General features: G+C 35.7%; 1 protein-coding gene across 9 annotated transcripts in view; it reads right to left on the minus strand.

The window, feature by feature from the left end:
• RhoGAP19D (Rho GTPase activating protein at 19D) overlaps nucleotides 1–19,031 on the minus strand; it is a 438,348-nt gene that overhangs the window by 232,523 nt on the left and 186,794 nt on the right. For 3 of the 9 annotated variants that reach the window (XM_073087325.1, XM_073087324.1, XM_073087323.1), the window contains exon 1: nucleotides 2,391–2,819. The exons of the other annotated variants lie outside the window; for them this stretch is intronic. In XM_073087325.1, coding sequence (XP_072943426.1) covers nucleotides 2,391–2,417 — 27 coding nt within the window. In that variant the 5' untranslated portion in view covers nucleotides 2,418–2,819. Of the gene's footprint in view, nucleotides 1–2,390; nucleotides 2,820–19,031 lie in introns of those variants that run through there. 9 annotated transcript variants of the gene reach the window in all.

The following is a 19,031-nucleotide window of genomic DNA, read 5'->3' on the forward strand; positions in this document are numbered from 1 at the left end:
TAGAAGACGATAGCAAATATTTATCGCAGCGACTGTAATATATTCAAATCGTTTAAAACACTTTTAGGTATTATGTACATAAAAATAATTGTAGTGTTTGTATGTATGAGACTTTAAAAATAACAGGTGTACCTCAAGAGATTTTTTTTATATTTTCACTTTAACTATCATAATTGAAGGTACCTTTTATGTTACTTAGACAGGAAAAATAATAGCACAGTTGGAGGTTCAAATATCGGGTACAAAATCCAGACTACTACTACAAAATAAAAACTAAATCATATTTTTTATACAATATTATGTGAGACACGGTCCATGTCCTCGCCCTTATATTCGCGGTTGATACAAATACGTCAATACACATGTTTTTTTGTCTGCCATCTAGACGCTATCACACGTCCGCCGTCTAAGACCTTCTGTCCGTATCTAATGGAAATGAATGAATGTTTAGGGCTTAGATTTAATAAATTTCTTCCTAACAACGTAGGAAAAAACGACAAAAAATAAATACAAATATCCTGCTAAAGCAATTTCAACACAATCATACTGAAATTGAATTTACAATTGATTGTGCTGTCAATATAGACATATATTGTGCTGTCTTTAATTATGATTGATTACTTAAATACATTTCATAAAGTCACTGATAGAGTGATGTAAATGAAAATGACCAAGTCAAAAAAAAATACCATGTACCACTCCCAAAGAATACGCCAAATACACGATAAAGACGCAGTCACACCATTTATAATTAAAACAATACATTTACAAAATAAGGCGCCAAGAAACCCTAAGGAAACATTTCCTATGTGAAGGCTAATACCAATTCAGTAAGTTACACGACACTAATCCATACAACGGTACAGGCAACGGATACAATTTCTGTCACTGCAGGGAATCCATTTGAAGCCTTTGGCAGACGCCAGATGTCTTGCCAACTGAGGCAAACGGTAACATGAACTTTCCTTGCTTTCTCAAGACTTTGTTGGTAAAAAAGCTACTTTGAATAGTTTTATTTTAATAACATCAACAAATTACCAATATATCGACATAAGTAAGACTTTTATTTGTTGGCTTTGGCATACGCTGCAGCCTCAACGGCTTGACGCATTTTTACCACGCTTTTATTAGTTTGGGTTGTATGTATGTATCTATGTAACGGAATCTTTGAACTCTATTTTTACCCACTTTGAACGGTCCGATTAATTTAAAATTTTGAACAATTATCAAGAACCGATGACAATACACGATTTTAATAATTTTATCCCATTCTCCTCATCAGGATTGTCAGAAATCAGGATTAACGCTTTTCCTTATGCAATTTTAGCGTGGTTTTTAGTTTTTAAACTATGTATTTTATTTATTTATTATTTATGCACACACAATATAGATATAAGAAAAAAGACAAACACATAATAATTATAACATGTAAGGTGTTGTTAGAATCATATCATGGGAGTGTCATATTTGATTAGTCATGTATTTTTGATTTTATAATATTCCTCATTATTCTCAGTATCATAACATGCTGAAACACCAAGTAGATAACGTGGAATGTCTTTGAGTAAAATGACACAGATCTAAGACGTAACTGATGGACAGACAAACTTAAAAAATATAAGGGTATATTTGTTGCCATTTGGCTACTAAAGCCAGAACGGGGATGAGTTAATCATCAATGTACCTACTTATAGTAACACCATGATGTAACAAGATGACAAAACTGTTTTGGTATTATTTAGCTTCAATTGAGTCGTGGATGAATGGTGAATCACTATTAATTGTTTATGTTTTTGTAACGACACACACACACAGACGTAGTGCTCTAATTATGTACCGATTCTAATAATGACACACTTTTGTTTATTCGGTTTATTTAAGTGTTGAGAATTTACAAAGAAATGAAACTAAAATAACAACTCGTCAAACATACGTTTTACGACGTAAATTCTTCGAAAGCAATCGAATGTCAACGTAATGTAGGACGATAGGTGTAACAGAAGTAGTCAACGTTTGTTGCACGAGCGATTACACAGAAGATTGCGCGCACTCAGCTGTGCATGCCGACAATGCAATCCGTGGAATTGTTACAGAAATGTTATGAAAACCTGTCGATGCAACGATCTGTTCGAAAAATCAGCATTATCCAACTGCAAAAAATGTCCGTAATACGATTCGGCTGAAATTAAACACGGAATAATCGTCACAACTCACGATAACACGTCGTTATTGTAAACAGGAATGGTCTCTATCACTAAAGCGCGACTGTGACGGTTTAGATAAACCTCTATTGTTGTTGATAACATGGGATTTATTTCTACCTACACGAATTAGACGTGTGTAACAAAAATGGTTTATTACGAGAGAAATTTAATTCCATATTCACTTACCTCAGCAGCTGCGGTATTGGCGTTCATCCAACTGTAGATGCGGACGCCTTGGCTGTCGCCGAAATTCGCATTCGAACTTCAGTCAGATATGGAGAGCTTATCTCCAGACGCACAGTACTCGATCAGAACAGCACATACAAAAAACTAAATCACACACTCGTTTTCGAAAAACGAGTTCAAGTTTTCGAATTCGCATGTAAACACAAAACGATGGAACCAATGGCTGGTCTATCACATCACGTCAAAATATTTGGCGCTTGTCACAGGTGCGCGAGCGTCGTAAGCGAACGCGGTGTCCGATGCCGGCGACACGTGCGCTCTCGACAGAAAACCGCGAATAACAGTCGATAAGGAGTAGGAGCGACGCAAGTCCCCTCTACCACGACCGCTGCACGCTCGCGGCACAGCGAGACTGACGGACGAGCGCGCGGCGCCGAGCGGCCGGCGCATCTTCTCAACCCCTCGGGCTCATCCCCGCGACTCGCCATCCGCCAGGCTTGCTTCCAGGCCGTACTCTCACCCCAAGCGGAAACAAGAACAAGCACTGCGTCTCCAACACTGACAGCGCATCTTTTTTAGTCAAGGAATTTGACCACTTTTTCATTTATCTGAGTAATTATTCACGCCTTTTACGGTACTCTGAATTAACGTGCTCTCGTAAATAGTATCGTCCGTTCTTACCGTCTCGGATCTCGAAGAATGATGATGAAACGAACGTGGAAATAATAATCGTAGCTTAATTGTGGACAACCACATAAAAAATTTATTTTATTATGGAAACTGACTGGACCGTGTGCATGACAAAATGAAATAAATAAGAAATTAATGATAACAGCACATTTTAATGTATAGGCCAGACAATACTAATCGGGGATTACGTACACTTCAAAATTAAAATATGCTTCTAATCTCAACAAGCATATATAACAACTTAAAACAGGTTTAAATGAAGACATCTACTAATAGAATCAAAGATAAGGAGTTAAGGAGCACAATAAACCCTGATACTTGGCTGGACGAGCGCGAAAGTGTGCCACATCCTGAAGGCAAGGTAATGGGCGGGTAATGACGTGCGACGCGCCGGGCCGCTAGGCGTTAGGATCACGTAGGAACAACGGTATCACAGACACAGCGAATGCGTCGCGACCAGTAGTTCCACATCGTAGGAAAATATTACAAAATAATTGAAAACTTAAAAGGAGGTACAGTATAGAATGTATGTACATCTAAGATAAGCTCAGCCGTTTCAGAAAAAGTAAAAAAACTGAATTTAGTGATACATGCACTAAAATACGAATAAATAAATATGAATCAAGTAATAATAGCTCAACTCAAAATGTTTGACCCAATATAAATAATGAAATCGCACGCAATATAAATTTACGATTTAATCACTCGTAGATACGTACTTATTTCCACTAATTGATTTTTGTCAAATTTCTTCAATGAAGACTCGGAATTGGATGATTGAATAAAATGAATAATCATAATCATACTATATACATCAACAAAGCAGTTCAATATATAAATAAGTGACACTTTATCTCACCGTGTAAATCTTGTATACATCCTTGAACATCTGCTCACATTACAATCACTGTCTATGCGTCTGAAGACCGATATGCAGTCGGAGCTCATTTGAATAATCATCGCACCGCACGGGGTTTCGGGGACAAACGCTGGGCGCGCAGATAACGAACGATGCCGTAATTACCGTCGACGTCCCATTGTACGGAGTACGGTGGATGTAATGAGAAATACATTTGTGTATTCTCGGTACCTATTATATGTTAATTTACTAAGCACTTTGTTGCTTATCCCTCGTGGAGTCTGTTTATATGGGTGTAGTATTTCATACGATTATTGCGTAGCTCTCAGATAGCAAAACCGAAATTGGAAATATTATATAATTAATAAATATTAATTTCGCTACCGTATTAGCGACGTTTTATTAGGTAATGGCGATAATACTAAACGAGATTATTCGTCTAACTCCGCAAAAAGTTAACAACCATTTCCATATAAATGAACAACAAAAAGTAATAAAAATAAAAAAAGAGCTAGAGCACACCAAATTGCATAAAAAGGTATTGGAGGCGATAATTGAAAAACGGATAACGAGAATAAAATAAAGATACAACTTAGAGCTTAGACCGAAAACTGTAAATTACTTCGATCTAATTCTATTTCGATAGCATAGCTAATGATTTCTTTTGCTAGATAAAACAAAGGTATAATATGTGCAGAAATAGGTGATTCGAAATACTTTTGTTAGAAATGAAATCATGTAAGAAGCTGAAGATTTATTTAAAAGCGTGAATATTTTATAAGTCCTGGGAACACCAATTGTTCGATTGAAAAATCTCAGCGTTGGTAGGTACACGAAGCAATAGATTCATCGTGTTGAAGTGCCACGGATAACAGGAAAGTCTCGTATGAAATTTAATCGCGTTACACATGATTAATGACCACAACGGAGTCACCGGGTCTTCTAGATTCCTGTTTAATTGTATCAGTTTTCTTGCATCTCTATGTTCGGGAGTTATCGCGTGTCCATCAGGCAAGTCGGCCGTGGCGCATTCTTTCCTGTAATTGTGAGTAATGACTGGTGAGTTGCAATTCGCAGATAAAACCGCCACAACGGTGGTAGCTAAATCATTTATAACATTATTGTTAGCGCGGAGAAAGGAGACGACGGCGAGGGGAATTATTTTCGCCGCAACATTTCAATTGTTAAACGTTTGATAAAAATAAAGATAAACAAAACGAATAAAAAGACGACTTTTATCGTAACCGTTCCGGGCAAATTGATTATAGTCGCATTTAGCGAATCGAATTAGAATTAGGGGTTTAATAGTTATCCGAAACATCCTTTTACGATTCCTGTGATGTAACATAAATCGATAAAACTTTTCAACTCAAAGTATTTTATGTAGATAAAGAATTATCCGATGGAGTGGAATGATATCTTTCGGAATACTATATGAAAATTTAGAAAAGAAGTATTTTTCCCTGAAATATAAATTCATTCTATATAATATAATAACATATTCATAAAAGCCCGTAGACCAAAAATTGCATAATGGTTAGCACAATAAATGCAATAAATTGCTTATTGATCACAATATATTTCGCTAATTAAGCAGCAATTTCTGAATAATGTTTCCCATCGGAGTTGCCGGCGAGTGTCTAAACAGGCTATATTTCCTTTAAACACTTTCTCTCCCATTGTACAAAGTATCGGAGGTGTCGAGCGATTTATCTGCGCACCGCGTAGACTACACGACGCGGGAATCGAACGACGTACCGCGGGTGATTTGTATTGCTGTTAATAAATTGCGATAGTAAATAAAAGTTTTTATAAAAATATGTATATAAAAATGCGAACGTTTCTATTTGATTTTAACTTAAATTACTCAACTTTAGCAATATTATAGTATAGTAATATATGTATTTACCCCTATTACAATAAGGTGCCACGTTAAGACATTGAAATATATTGGGAGTCGTTATATTTCTTATTATATATCACGTATTTTTCTAAAAAATGTCCCATTGCACTGTACTCGCATAAGAAAATATTTCAATACTATTACCGTAATTTAAATAAGCAAATAATGAAATTCCGCAATAATTCAACCGACATTTTCACAACAATTAAACCCCCTTTAAATAGAGCATTTAAGCAATTATACGACCGTAGTTAACTTCTAATTTGTACAAGAATTCTTGTAATTTAATCCAGAAACATGCAAACTTTGCGCTTAATCAAGTACCCGCAAGTAGGCCAAATACGTGTTCCAATGCTTAATTCTTGTAATAGGCTGTGTTTATTTTAGAAATCACGTTTACTGTTGTTTAGCTTGGCCATATTATGCCTTCTACCTTATCTGTATTATTATAACTAGGAAATTCTCGTACGTCTGTATGCGCATCCTACACTAAATTTAGAAACAAATTAATTCAATACGAAATGTTGGTCACAGTTCGAAAACACATCATTTGATTTATGGTGTTAAAATATTTTGACAAATACTTTTATGGTTGATTGGTGTGATACACCAGTTATTTGTACGCAGTATTCGGACCACTGTCCTGTTCGAAGGAATTAGCATTAAGACTAACTTTAGACGTAAATTCTTAGGAATTCTGAGTAGCAATAAATGGGTCGTTGACTTCAGAACTATTTGAAGATGATATTAAATTTATGGACAGCAGCTACCACAAAAGTGGACTGAATGCCGTTTGCTTTTCTATTAAACAGTAATGTACTACAACGGGAGCAGTATGAATACTAGATTCACCTTTTCAGGTACTAACTGACGTAGCAGCTACAGTCGCACAAGCGAAACCAAAGTCAAAAGCGAGTGTCTTTATAAGGGAAACAGCAATAGCATATCACGTAGTGCCCTCCGATAATGCAACCAATTAATACAGGCGCGCGCGGGCGCAGGTATCGAGACAGGTAGCGAGCGCTCGGGTATCGAGGAAACATTTCTCCAACTAATTGATATTTGCATAGACTACTGAACACTCGTTAGCCGGTGGGAAGCAGACGCGGAAGCTGTATAGGTTACATCTGTGACCTTATAAAATGGCGAACACGAAGATTAAGTAATTAATTATAAGTTACGAGGCAACCAAAGCGGTTCTATATTTCTAATACGTATAACAGGTCGGCGTTGGTGTCGGCGGGGGGTCGCAGGGCGACACGAACCACAACTCTTGTTAATTGAGAAGGAAAAGTACAATAAGAGTACAGCAAATACAGAAGTGTTTTGAGTGCAAGTTTGTCCTTATTAATTCCGTTACTGAGTTCTAATATGTACCTATGGTATTGTAATATTAGTTCATTCATATCTATAACCTCAGATGGAACACTGCTGCTGCTAATGTTAATGTGCAGGATTTTATATTATTGACGGTGCTATTTGAATAAGATATACGAGTCATAGCAACAGACTGCTATAACATTAACAAGACGTAAAAAAATCTAATCTCAAAAATTCAAATCAGTTATCCCTGTCACTGCGCATTTGCCTATCCGCCTCTTCTCGGCTATTTTCACGGTTCATCTACCATTACACTCTTAGCCGTTGATTTTCTGAACGATTCACTGGGCACACAGTATCTTAGCGTTCCAATTAAGGGTAAAAATGATATTATAAAAAGGCTTAACTTTTTTTTATTGCCTATAAGTTTTATTTTTCAGCCAGTGTTATATAAAGCCGTGCCGCACGATCGACCCTAAAAGGACAATGTTGCAGTGAGTTATTTATTTCATATGATAAATCAGCTACAATTTGGAAAGGTTTTGCAATACAATGTTACTTATTCTAAAATCATCAAATTTCCTCTGTGGTTGTTATCTGTTGACGTTCCTTCAACATTATCTATGAAATTTTTAAAAGAGCTAAATATGTTTCATATAAAACTTTTTACTTTTTTTAATCAAATTTAAAATTACATTTTCTAAACTGCCACTTCTCTTTAACTTAAAATGCGACTGAAAGGATTTTTATCTATAAACTAGCTGACCCGGCAAACGTTGTGTTGCCGTGTAAATAAAAAAAATGTTAAGGGTGAATAACCCTTATCACTTAGGGGTATGAAAAATATATAGTAGCCGATTCTCAGACCTACTGAATATGCATATAAAATTTGGTGAAAATTCGGAGGAGTACGGTAACTAACATTGCGACACGAGAATTTTATATGTAAGATATTTTGGCACTAATTGTCTTTTTGTCGTAAATTAAAAATGTATAAGCTCGTACATCTGAATTATTTACCATCGCCGGTCTTTAAAAAACTAGATTGCCATTTTCGGCCTCGAACAAACGACAGAGCGAAAAATTTACAACTGGATTCCAGTCCATCGGTGGACATTTTGAATGGAGATGAATGGGTGGACATGGTCAATTAGACCCGAAATAGAATGACAAATTCTAGACCAAAAATACCGCTTTTGGAATTCATGACTTGAATTAAAATTGAGGTTAAATCCTAGATATTTTATTTTTACAATTTTTACATCTCTTACCGATTTATGAAGATCCGGGTGAATTTAATTATTAGTATATGTATATTAGTATATTATGAGGCTCTTCACAATAAAATAGAAACACGATCCATACCTGCAACAAAGAAAACAATACACCTATAGAACAATATGTAAAAAGTAATAACTACTACTTCTAGATAGATATACTAAGTAATGTGAATGTCACGTAACGATAATCTTTACTTTGGAAGGATGCAGTCACAGACCCGTATCTGTGAATGCAGTACATATTAATTATCACACTGAAGTTAGGCAAATACACAATAAACGATTGAAGTTTACATTACAAGAAATAAATTAAATCTTATGAAAACAATATAACGAAAATCGTGGCTTGGAAAGTACGCGGACAATAAGATGAATATCAGCGAAGGTTTGGAAAATACGTAAAGGACATTCCAACTTAATAACTAAGAAAACTATAAGCACGCGCTCGAACTTATTGCTTAAATTACATTAACATGTGGCGATACCTACTTCAGAATCATCGTATGATTCACTTATTTCACTTTCACGTCTATTAATAAACTCATTCGTTAGTTTCTTGTAACTATGAATCAATTACCTTATTATAAGAACAGAAAAACGTCTTTAAGTTATCCTTTGAGAACTTAAAGTAGAGAATTTAATTTAATATTAAAGTAACTTTATAATATTGACATTTATTTTAACATGAAAAATATATAAATTGATATTAGTTGGCTCATTTACCAATATTATTTACTTCCTACACATAGTGTATGAATATCAAAAAAAATAGTTAATATAAGGTGTCAACTGGTGTACTATATACTATGATAATTTAAATATCTCATTAACACCTTAATGAATTCTATTACAAGCCAATCAAATGAACCGAAGCAATTTAATTTGTTGTTTCATGGATACATAATTATGTATAAATCGAGTTACACATTAAATTTTCTAATAAATGATTATAAATTAATTATAACTAATGGGGTTCATTTATTTGTTATTGGTACAACCGTAATTCATACTTCTTGCAACTAAATTTAGCAACAGGGCAGACAGAAAAGTAAAGTCGTCGTCTTTACCAGAAAAGTCAATATACATTATTGACTTTTCTAGTACTCCTGCCTTGAAGGATAGCTTGGTGCGTCTTTTTAAAGAACCCTTTCCCATCTCCTGCCTTGAAGGATAGCTTGTTACGTCTTTTTAAAGAACCCTTTACCATGGTCTATCAGAAGAGAATCATTCCACATCGTGAACGTATGCGATAAATAGGAGTAGGGAAACCTTTAGTCAAGGAGCGTCAGTATCGACAACTTTAATTGATGCGGATATAACCTTATTCTTTGGCGAGTGTTGCGTAGGTAGATAGGAGAAATTGGAAAAGTTGGTTGCATTCGCCGTAGAAAAACTTAATGAAAAGAGAGGAATCATCTACCGCTATGGAAGGAAAAATACCATCAACAGTTTTAGGTACTGGTATGTTGGCTGTCAATTGCGCAAACCGCAAATTAGGTACGCTAAGAAACTAAAATAAGAGATGTAACAGAACCCTCGTTGAGCAACGCTGCAATTTTTAATAACTCAATTAATCGCGGCGACTACACAAAATGTACCAATTAGTACAACACATTGTGAAATTTCATCTTGACATTTAATTTCCTGCTGTGCTAAAGTTGTTTGTCGATCCATCAATATTATATTACACGCAATTTACATGTTACTTATAATGAATGAAAGTTTTAATTAATTATTGTTAGTATCAGCAGACGATCTACGAGATTTTTTTATAATATAGGTGTAGCAGACGAGCATGCAGTCCAACTGATGGTAAGTACTCGTACCTACTGTCATCCACGAACATCTGTAATCAACCCCAGATAGGGTAAGATGAGATGAGACTTTCAGAGTTAACAATAGTTGCGTCCCGGATGTTGGAAATATATACTCGTATTGATCAGTCTTGTTCCCGACTCTTACTGGTTGATATGAGTTGACATTGACCACATTGGCAAGTTCGATATTTACCAATGAAATTAGAATCATGTGATGTGTTTTTTGTGTTAATAGCAAAATTGTACTTTGGCTGTCAACTAAGTCAACCTATTACATATCACCAAGAGGTGACTCTGCCCCGCATGGGGCTCATTAGTGGACACTTAGGTGAACTACACCCAATAAACTTAGTAGAAAGTTAATGTATTCTATACCACGTAACATACTGCAGGTGGAAATGTTAGAAAACATGCCGCAAATAAATAAAATTATGTTTTGGAGAGGGCCAGTGTTAAATTATTGTAGATGTTAAATAGTTTTAGATTGATGAACATAAAATAAGTCCCGAAAAATAGCGCTACAGTTCAGTACAATTTAATGAGTATTTCTAAAATCTATTTAAAACACGACTATCATAATTATATTAAGTCCGCTGGTTTGACAAGTCTTCGAGACACATATTCTGACTTCGATCTATTTGCTGATAGATGGCGGGAAGTTTTAAGTGTGTGCCTTCAGTTTACTTATCAATTCTAACCTCCTACATTCTCAATTGCTTTTCTATGTAATATTTAATTTCTTATTGACATAGATCATATAATTATTGTTATTTCTTATTAATTCTTAAATGTTACAAATTGCTAATTGCTACTCGCTAATTGTTAATATATCTAAAAGAAAATATGCAAATTACGTTCAACAATTAACATACATTTTATCGTGACATTTCCTAAGTAGGAAATGGAGATAACGTGCGGCTAGACATGTATTACTTATATGATGTTACCTGCTATTTGTCACACTGGAGGTCGGCTTAAGGCCCATCGTACGTCAAAATTCAATTTCCATAACTGTAGGCTGTATTTAAGTTAACGGTTTAATAGATGTCCGCGGGCAGATGGGCCATTAATCCGAGAATATTGAAGTGCCCATTTCTCCCATAATTTTGGGAGAAACAGAACTGCATCAATTTTAATTAATAGGACATAATCATAATTTATTGAATTTTTTGACATTATTTATCAATAAAAAGAGAATTTATATTATAAGAAGACACAAATATCATATGGTATCAAGAAATGCTATACACAGTGTCGTAATGTGAACACGGGAATATAAGGTTGTCAATCCATGGGCACAAATTTGTTCCTACAAATAACTTATTATGCGAGTATAACGGCTTATTAGGCACGTAAAGTATTCCTGATTTCCTATGCAAATGTGCAAAACTTCGACAGGCAAGTGGAAAAGCTAGTGATGGAGGAAGTTCCGTGAGAATTCTAGACTTTTGTTAACTCGTATACAGATAATCTTGAATACTATAGATGCAAAGAAGCTCGCGAATTCTTTGATCCGAAATAGACTCGATTAAAGTATACTTGTTCCTTTAAATGGTCTAGGCCAAGCAACAAATCTCAACAATACAAGACAGGCTGCAATAAAAGAACTGTGCGTACATAGCATCCAAACGCAAGTAACAAACAACGAAGCGACCTTTAAAACTAAAATAGAAGCACTGAATCAAAAGGCGATCTGGATCATTATGCATCCCGATGCAGAAAGCGGGGAGGACAACACGCAACACGATGATAAATAACTCCAACCAGATAAGTTACCTGCACTTACGATACAAGGGATTATATCCCCTAATAGCATCAACATAAAAGCTAGTGGAGGATATGCAAATGTTGAAGTCAACTTGTTTCTTGGTGATGTTTAAGCGCCCACAAGGTACCATCGTAAACAATTTACAAGTCTATGAAAAATAATCGAGCGAGTGACATAAACACGGATTCTGATTCCATTGTTTCGATCTATATACCAACTATATGCTGACGTGGAAATGACAAGCGATATGCAATGTTCTCGTTGGATGATGATTGTACCACGTTGATATAAACCAATCATGCAGCAACATTCATATAGCGAACTCATGAATATGTTAATGTAATTTTAAACATAAAATTACCTTAAAACACTGTATAATACACATATCATATGAGATGAAATGGAACTAAAATCGCGTTATTACATTGATGAAACCTTTTCTGTTGTGTACTTTCGAGTAGAACATTTAGGTATATTTTATTTTTGTGATAGTAAGACACTTAAGCCGGTGAAATGTTGAAAAATGTGATATAAATCAGAGTATCGTAAAAGATCAAGGTCCGAGTGATTATGTAGTTCGTGAATAAACTGTTTTAAGACAATGAATACACGCACGTGATGAAGTAACTCATACGAGATATAAATCTTAAGCTTCAAGTGGTAGCTATTGAGCTTTTGTATAATAATTTATTATTGTTCCTGGAATATGACGTCCAGTCTGATTCATACTATATTCATATTACAGTAAGAAAATGATACGTGAAAAATGAGTTTATAAATTACCCTATGGTCTAAGTTTAGATATTTCGTGATCGGCCTCAAGACATATCTGATAAGTTCAGGAAAATAGATTTATTAATTCATTTAATGTTTAGGTTTGAAAGGTACCCTTGCATCTATGACAATCATCATAAGGTAAAATATTATATAACTAATTTTCTACCTTACGTTATCGTTCACAAATAATGATTTTGTGCCGTTTTTCCTTTTCGTTACCTTGGCCTAATGACAGCAATGTAATTGTAATTTTTATTTTTAGTCATTAGATCAATCAAAAAGAAAGACAAACTTTACGAATGAAATGATAAATATAGAAGGAAAGACGACAACGCCATCACGATAAAAAGTTTATAATCTGACATCCAAAAGCAACTTTCACAATTCTAGAGAACAGGAAAAAAGTCAATCGTAAATTCAAAACATATATTACTCCAGCTATGCATCAGAATGTCACGACGCAAAATTGTGATCGAAATTCTTTGCAAAAGGCTCAAGTAAATTCAAAATGGGGTAGTAACAACATTATACACTTTATTGCTACATTCAAGTAGGATTCAATTTTCCTCGATGACAATTTAAATAAAAAATTAGTTATTCTTTCGTGAACACCGTATGCGCATATTTCGAATATCAGTGATATTTCGTTTCTCAATACGCCAATCCGTTGCCATATCGGGTGGCGACGTATCGTCAGATTGCACTACTGAACTATGCAGTCATTAAATGGAAATAAGGTCCCATTTAATTATTTTACATTCGCCGTTTTAAATGCGACTTATACAATAACTATATAATAACTTAACTACGCAACGCAGTCTTGAGTACCTTATCGGTCAATGGAATTCAGTCTCGATTATTGTACGAATCGTTGAAAAATAAATAACGTTGCAACTATGTTGTTACGAGAAACGTTCAATTGGGTTCTCGATATCACTTATTTTTCTCTAAATACAATATTTTTTTAACTAAAAAGTCTTACAATATCAATTACGTCCCAAGTTAACCTTAACAGAGACGAGAATAATAAATTCTAATCAATACACACGTAACCATTCAAGAAACAATTTTCTCAATGCGATAAATCGCAAAACCTCCACTTTAGTGGAAAGGTATAATCATTCGTAGGTCTGCTTAATCTATCACTGGTAGTCAAGTGTACCTATCGTAATGACGGTGGAGTCGGGTCGCTATTAGTTAGTATAATCCAATTAGTGGAGCTACTCTCGAAGGCAATCGAGATCGGATCGATATCGAGTCACTGCGACATTGAAAGCCCGTGTTTAACGCGAAAAAAATAACAACAGCACGAAAATAAATGACTGCCTCGATATCCGATTGAGAATTAATTTTTAATTCATTAATATCGCCTTGATTCATGAAATAAGTGAACTCGTTTGTGGTTTTGGTAATCAGAGCGTGACTAGTCTCGACGTTTAAGGATATTGTTCGGATTACTGACGTCAGCTTCGGGTGATTCGATAGCAAAAACTTAGCTGTGAATTAGCACGATCGCTACCTGAATTTAACTGCTGAAACAAGCGATGGCGTTTGCAGTTGGTTTATTAGTGATATCCCGCAGGCGATAAGCGCGCACGCTCGGGGTCGCGTGATATGCCAACTGGACTTCGCCGCTGCATCGCTGCGACCATCTCTGATGATAATAGCTTACGTTTATATACTAATTGGTAGATTTGTACATAGTATACATAATTATGTATAGAAATATATATATTTATCGTAACATACTTTGATATTAAGTGGCACATAACAGCGTAGATCTACTTAGAATTTTCATAACCAATGTTCATGAGCAGGATTTAAAGTTGAAATAAGAACCGGTGACAGATTAAGTCAATCATAGTCATGTTTTATCTCACTTTTTTCACAACATAATAGGCCATTAGCTAAGCGGGATTAGTTCAGCTTTATTGTCTTCGGTCTAATAGTGACGTAGAGTAGGCGATATTTCACTATATACTCGGTGTATTTAAGTACATAACGAGTTCAGATAATAATTTAGCAAACTTATTAATAAGGAAGTTTTCTGGTATTTAAATGAGAGAACCCCAATACCAAGAAACGATACAATAAAACCTTGCTACCGATAAATGCTTACACGCAAAAAAGAACCACCTGCGCAGAAGACATTCAGAGACTCGCCTAGCTGACAAGTCATTGCTAATTGCCACAATAAAAATCGTTGCGGTCCATAAATCACTGCGCGAGCATTCGACAATTTCCCTTAATTGGTCGCGTTTCCCAATCGGTTGGCGATTGTGATCTGCGGTGCCGTGTGGGGCCGGCTAGCCCCATGCCCAAATCAGCACCGCGATCGCCCTGACACTGACCGAACACGAGAAGTAATTAGCACCGATCGGACCACACACCGACCGTTCAGTCCGCACGGTCGAACTCGAAACAGGCGCCTTCGTTCAACTTTCATCCTCGGACGGAGTCTGGGTCGCATGAATCACGAGTCGAGACGCAAATGTATCACCTCGAACGACTAGCGAAGTTGACATCGATATAAAACAGCCCGGCCGGTGTAACTAACATTGTAACATGACAGGAACAGTGCTGCGAGGAGATTTTATTCCGTTATACAGATTGTAGCGCCAATTGTAGGAGCCGTTCTCACGTTTAGTTTATGGATTTAATATTGATACAAGAATTCGAATGTACAAGTATGACATGATATAATGGTAACAATGGCGGATTTCCAACACCGTACAGACCTGAACTCCCCCGATAAGGATGTTATAGTGACAGAACATTATTTGTGGGTACTTGGAATAGAAACGTGACTTTCGTAAAACGTCGCCATTCTTTCCAAAGACCAGCTAATCATTATTAGAATCTACAGTCTCGTTTCCTGGAAGTGTTTCAAATTAAGCTCCCACCAGTCGATCATCGGAAGACACGATTCCTGACGCAACCAACAGTCGCGTTGTTCCCAACAAATTGCATAATTGGAACCGAATTTATCAGTGAAAGTGAGGAATCGTTGCACGAAGCGTACTAATGTTATACCCCTTTAATGATAGATGGTCTCGCCGAACTGTGGCCTCTGCCGTAGAAAGCTCAAGTATTATTTATTATTTACGAAGAGCGCGAACCATTGTTGGTCGCATTGAGTAATTTACGATGATGCTCGCCTGTCCGTCGCGGTCACAGTCAGTTAATTACCAAACGACTTACTTCGATGTACCGCGGCGCATTCCTCTATAGCATCATCCACGCCTAATCACAAGGATGTAAGGTTCAATTTCGTATTAGTCCATTCTACCGTACTCTTGGTACTGTGAATGAATTCATGTCAGCGAATGGCATACGTCGATTCCGCGTGCCTAATAAATTTGATTGATGGGTCTTTAGAAATCTAGACGTTTAACAATTTTTTTCTGTATTATTTAGCGATATGCGGAACTAGTATGACTGAGAGTTCTTTTCCTGTCACTTAAATAACCTTTAGAGCATTCAAAAACATTCACGACTTAACTATAGATACTATTTTTGTTATTTAAATTTACTCTACATAATTCACAATCGAAAGTTACAGAACAAGTTTTGCGATACCCAAAGGGCACCTTACTTAGTTTCGACACCCTGATTGCCCTCCGTTTGTTCGGAAACATTTAATTGGGAAATAATGAGCGTTGCGTGTCTAAAGGGCGGTTTCGCATTGTATTTCGCGAGCGGCCAGCTTATCTAGATCTCTTTGACATCCTTTCTGTAGGGAAACACCAAACAAACGACTTTGCGATACGATGTTTGTCATTTACAACCTGATAACCTAAATTAATGTAAAGTTCACTTAAATTAGTGTGTGTTACAATGTAAATAGCCTAGAAAATAAAAGGTTCGTGTCAAATCGGACGAATCGCAGGCTGTTATTAGAACAATTTGGAAATTACCTCGACTCGTGTGCCGGTTTAGAAAATTACTGGGTGCTCCAAGGTTCTTATTATGATATGAAAGTAAGAGTCTCATGTTTTGAAGATCACCTTGACGTTACAACATTTTTGTATTACAGGAGGATGGAGGAGGAAATTGTGAGACATTTAATAAATATAATAAAGTATTTTAAAGGAAATATGTCTCGATCATAGAAAACACTTTTCAAATAACTCTTTACTTCTGACGCGGGCAAGCTTGCTAAAAAGTAAAACGACAGTTTGCATCGTTTGAGCACAAAAGCACAGGTTAGATACTAGCGGTCACCCATCCAGCTCTCGACCGTGCCTGAGGTTGCTAAACTTTGTAGGCGATCGTAGGCGATCTCTACGCTCTACTTAAAACATGACACGTGGCTTTGTAAGCCTCATATCTCTCACAGTACACTATTGAATAACTGTACTCTACACAGATCGATATTTCATATTTTATTTTCTGTATTGTATAAAAAAATAAATGTTAAAATCGTGACCATACATGGCTTTATCGATAAGTATCGATTGTAAAACATTAAACAAATTTTTATTAGCGTGCAATTACCGTTGTTACTTTACGTCCACTTAACTGAAGGCTGCACTGATTTTAATTATATCAGTTTTCAAGATCAGCTTGTTATCTTCAATGTCATTTGTTTTTAAGTTTATGAATTGATATAATTAAAGAATTAATAACTTTATAGCTAGCATTGTCAGGTTCGATAAATCCTATGTTTTCGATTTTTCGAACACTGTTTTGAATAAGTGGCAAACAAGATTTTTAAAATTCAAGTTATAAAGTACGAGTAGTCCATATGATACAGAATCTGTAACGCACTTGGATATCTGTAACGCACTTCATATATAATAGAAAATGTACCTGAGTACGCCGGCTAAGTTAAGGATCTGTGGTACCGACCTCAGGTAGATCTCCTGTTCTACATGGTTACAAATATCATATCTGTGGACATCAGTGACCATTTACCAATAGATGGTCTGCATGCTCAATCGCTACTCCAACCAGACAAAACACTGACCACTGCGAGTAGACCCTTACTCGAAACTAATTTTAAACATTTCAAAGCTTACTCTCTACCAACAAACTAAATACCGATCTACACTCTAACATCGCCTTAACGTTCACAATGAACAACAAAACAGAACACTTTCTACGCTACCCGACCGGCAATAACAATAAACAAGGTTACATCATCTGATTCGTATTAATGCTATCAATGTAAAAGCAATTAAATCTCTTGGGGTGTTAATAAAATTAATGCGCAAGCTCTCAACAGTTTTCCTTTTACCGTTCCGTGTAAGATTTTGTTTGAAATAAGCACTAAAACTGAATTGAGCTTTGTAGATGGTTCCAACGAAGGACATTTTGGACGTTTGAAGGGTTTCATAGCACCGTGGAGACGGTAATTGTGATATTGAGGATTATTTGTAATATTTGACATCATACGTTTCCCAAAATTGAATTCTGTAAAAAGAAATCATATTTTTCGAGTTTTGTTCGAAGGGAACATCTATGTTAGAAAGATGTAATCTCATCAGTATTATAGTTCTTTATTAGCATACATTACTTGTAACTGCTTTATATGTAACTACATCGATGTATAATAGATCAAATTCTATTATATTTTAATTATGCCGTTCAATGAGTTACTAAGTAATTTTCCAATGTATAATAATATTCCAAGTATGCTTTATTCGGTCATAAATCTGAAGATTTGAAAGGCGATCGGCACCGTTCCCGTTTAAGCTAATTTCATTGTTTTCATAACAGGGTTTAATTAAATTTTAATTAGTTACGTTATTTATTGCGGCGATCTGCTCGCTAAGAAATTGGCTGCGGACGGAAGCGTCCATTTTGCGATCTCAAGCGCTAGTATTAACGTAATTTAGAGCACAACTTTCGGGGAGATGAAATAACAGGATTATTGGGATGTTTCGACACTTTTCCTGCGAGGCTTAAGTCCAATAGTAGACTTATATAGATACTTCTTTTTTTATGACACGAATAAATGGAATAGGTTAAACTAAATTTTGGAGTATATAATTTCTAGCCTCACCTAAACCTTCCGCAATGATTTCTACGATTGGAGACCCCTACTGACATATTTGCATAATGCAGTAACAGTTCTTAAATATCAGCGTAAGTTTAGAAGCTGTATGAAAAATTAAAAAAACAATCAACATATACGTTAAACATTAGTATAGGATAGAATAGTTGTCACGTTTGGTATTTGTGTAAGAATCTTTTTGTTGTATGTACTTATGTTATGAAATGTC

The sequence above is a fragment of the Epargyreus clarus genome, unplaced genomic scaffold, assembly GCF_041222505.1.
Source record: "Epargyreus clarus isolate Ecla_fem2 unplaced genomic scaffold, WU_Ecla_fem_2.2 ptg000026l, whole genome shotgun sequence".
Classification (NCBI taxonomy): domain Eukaryota; kingdom Metazoa; phylum Arthropoda; class Insecta; order Lepidoptera; family Hesperiidae; genus Epargyreus; species Epargyreus clarus.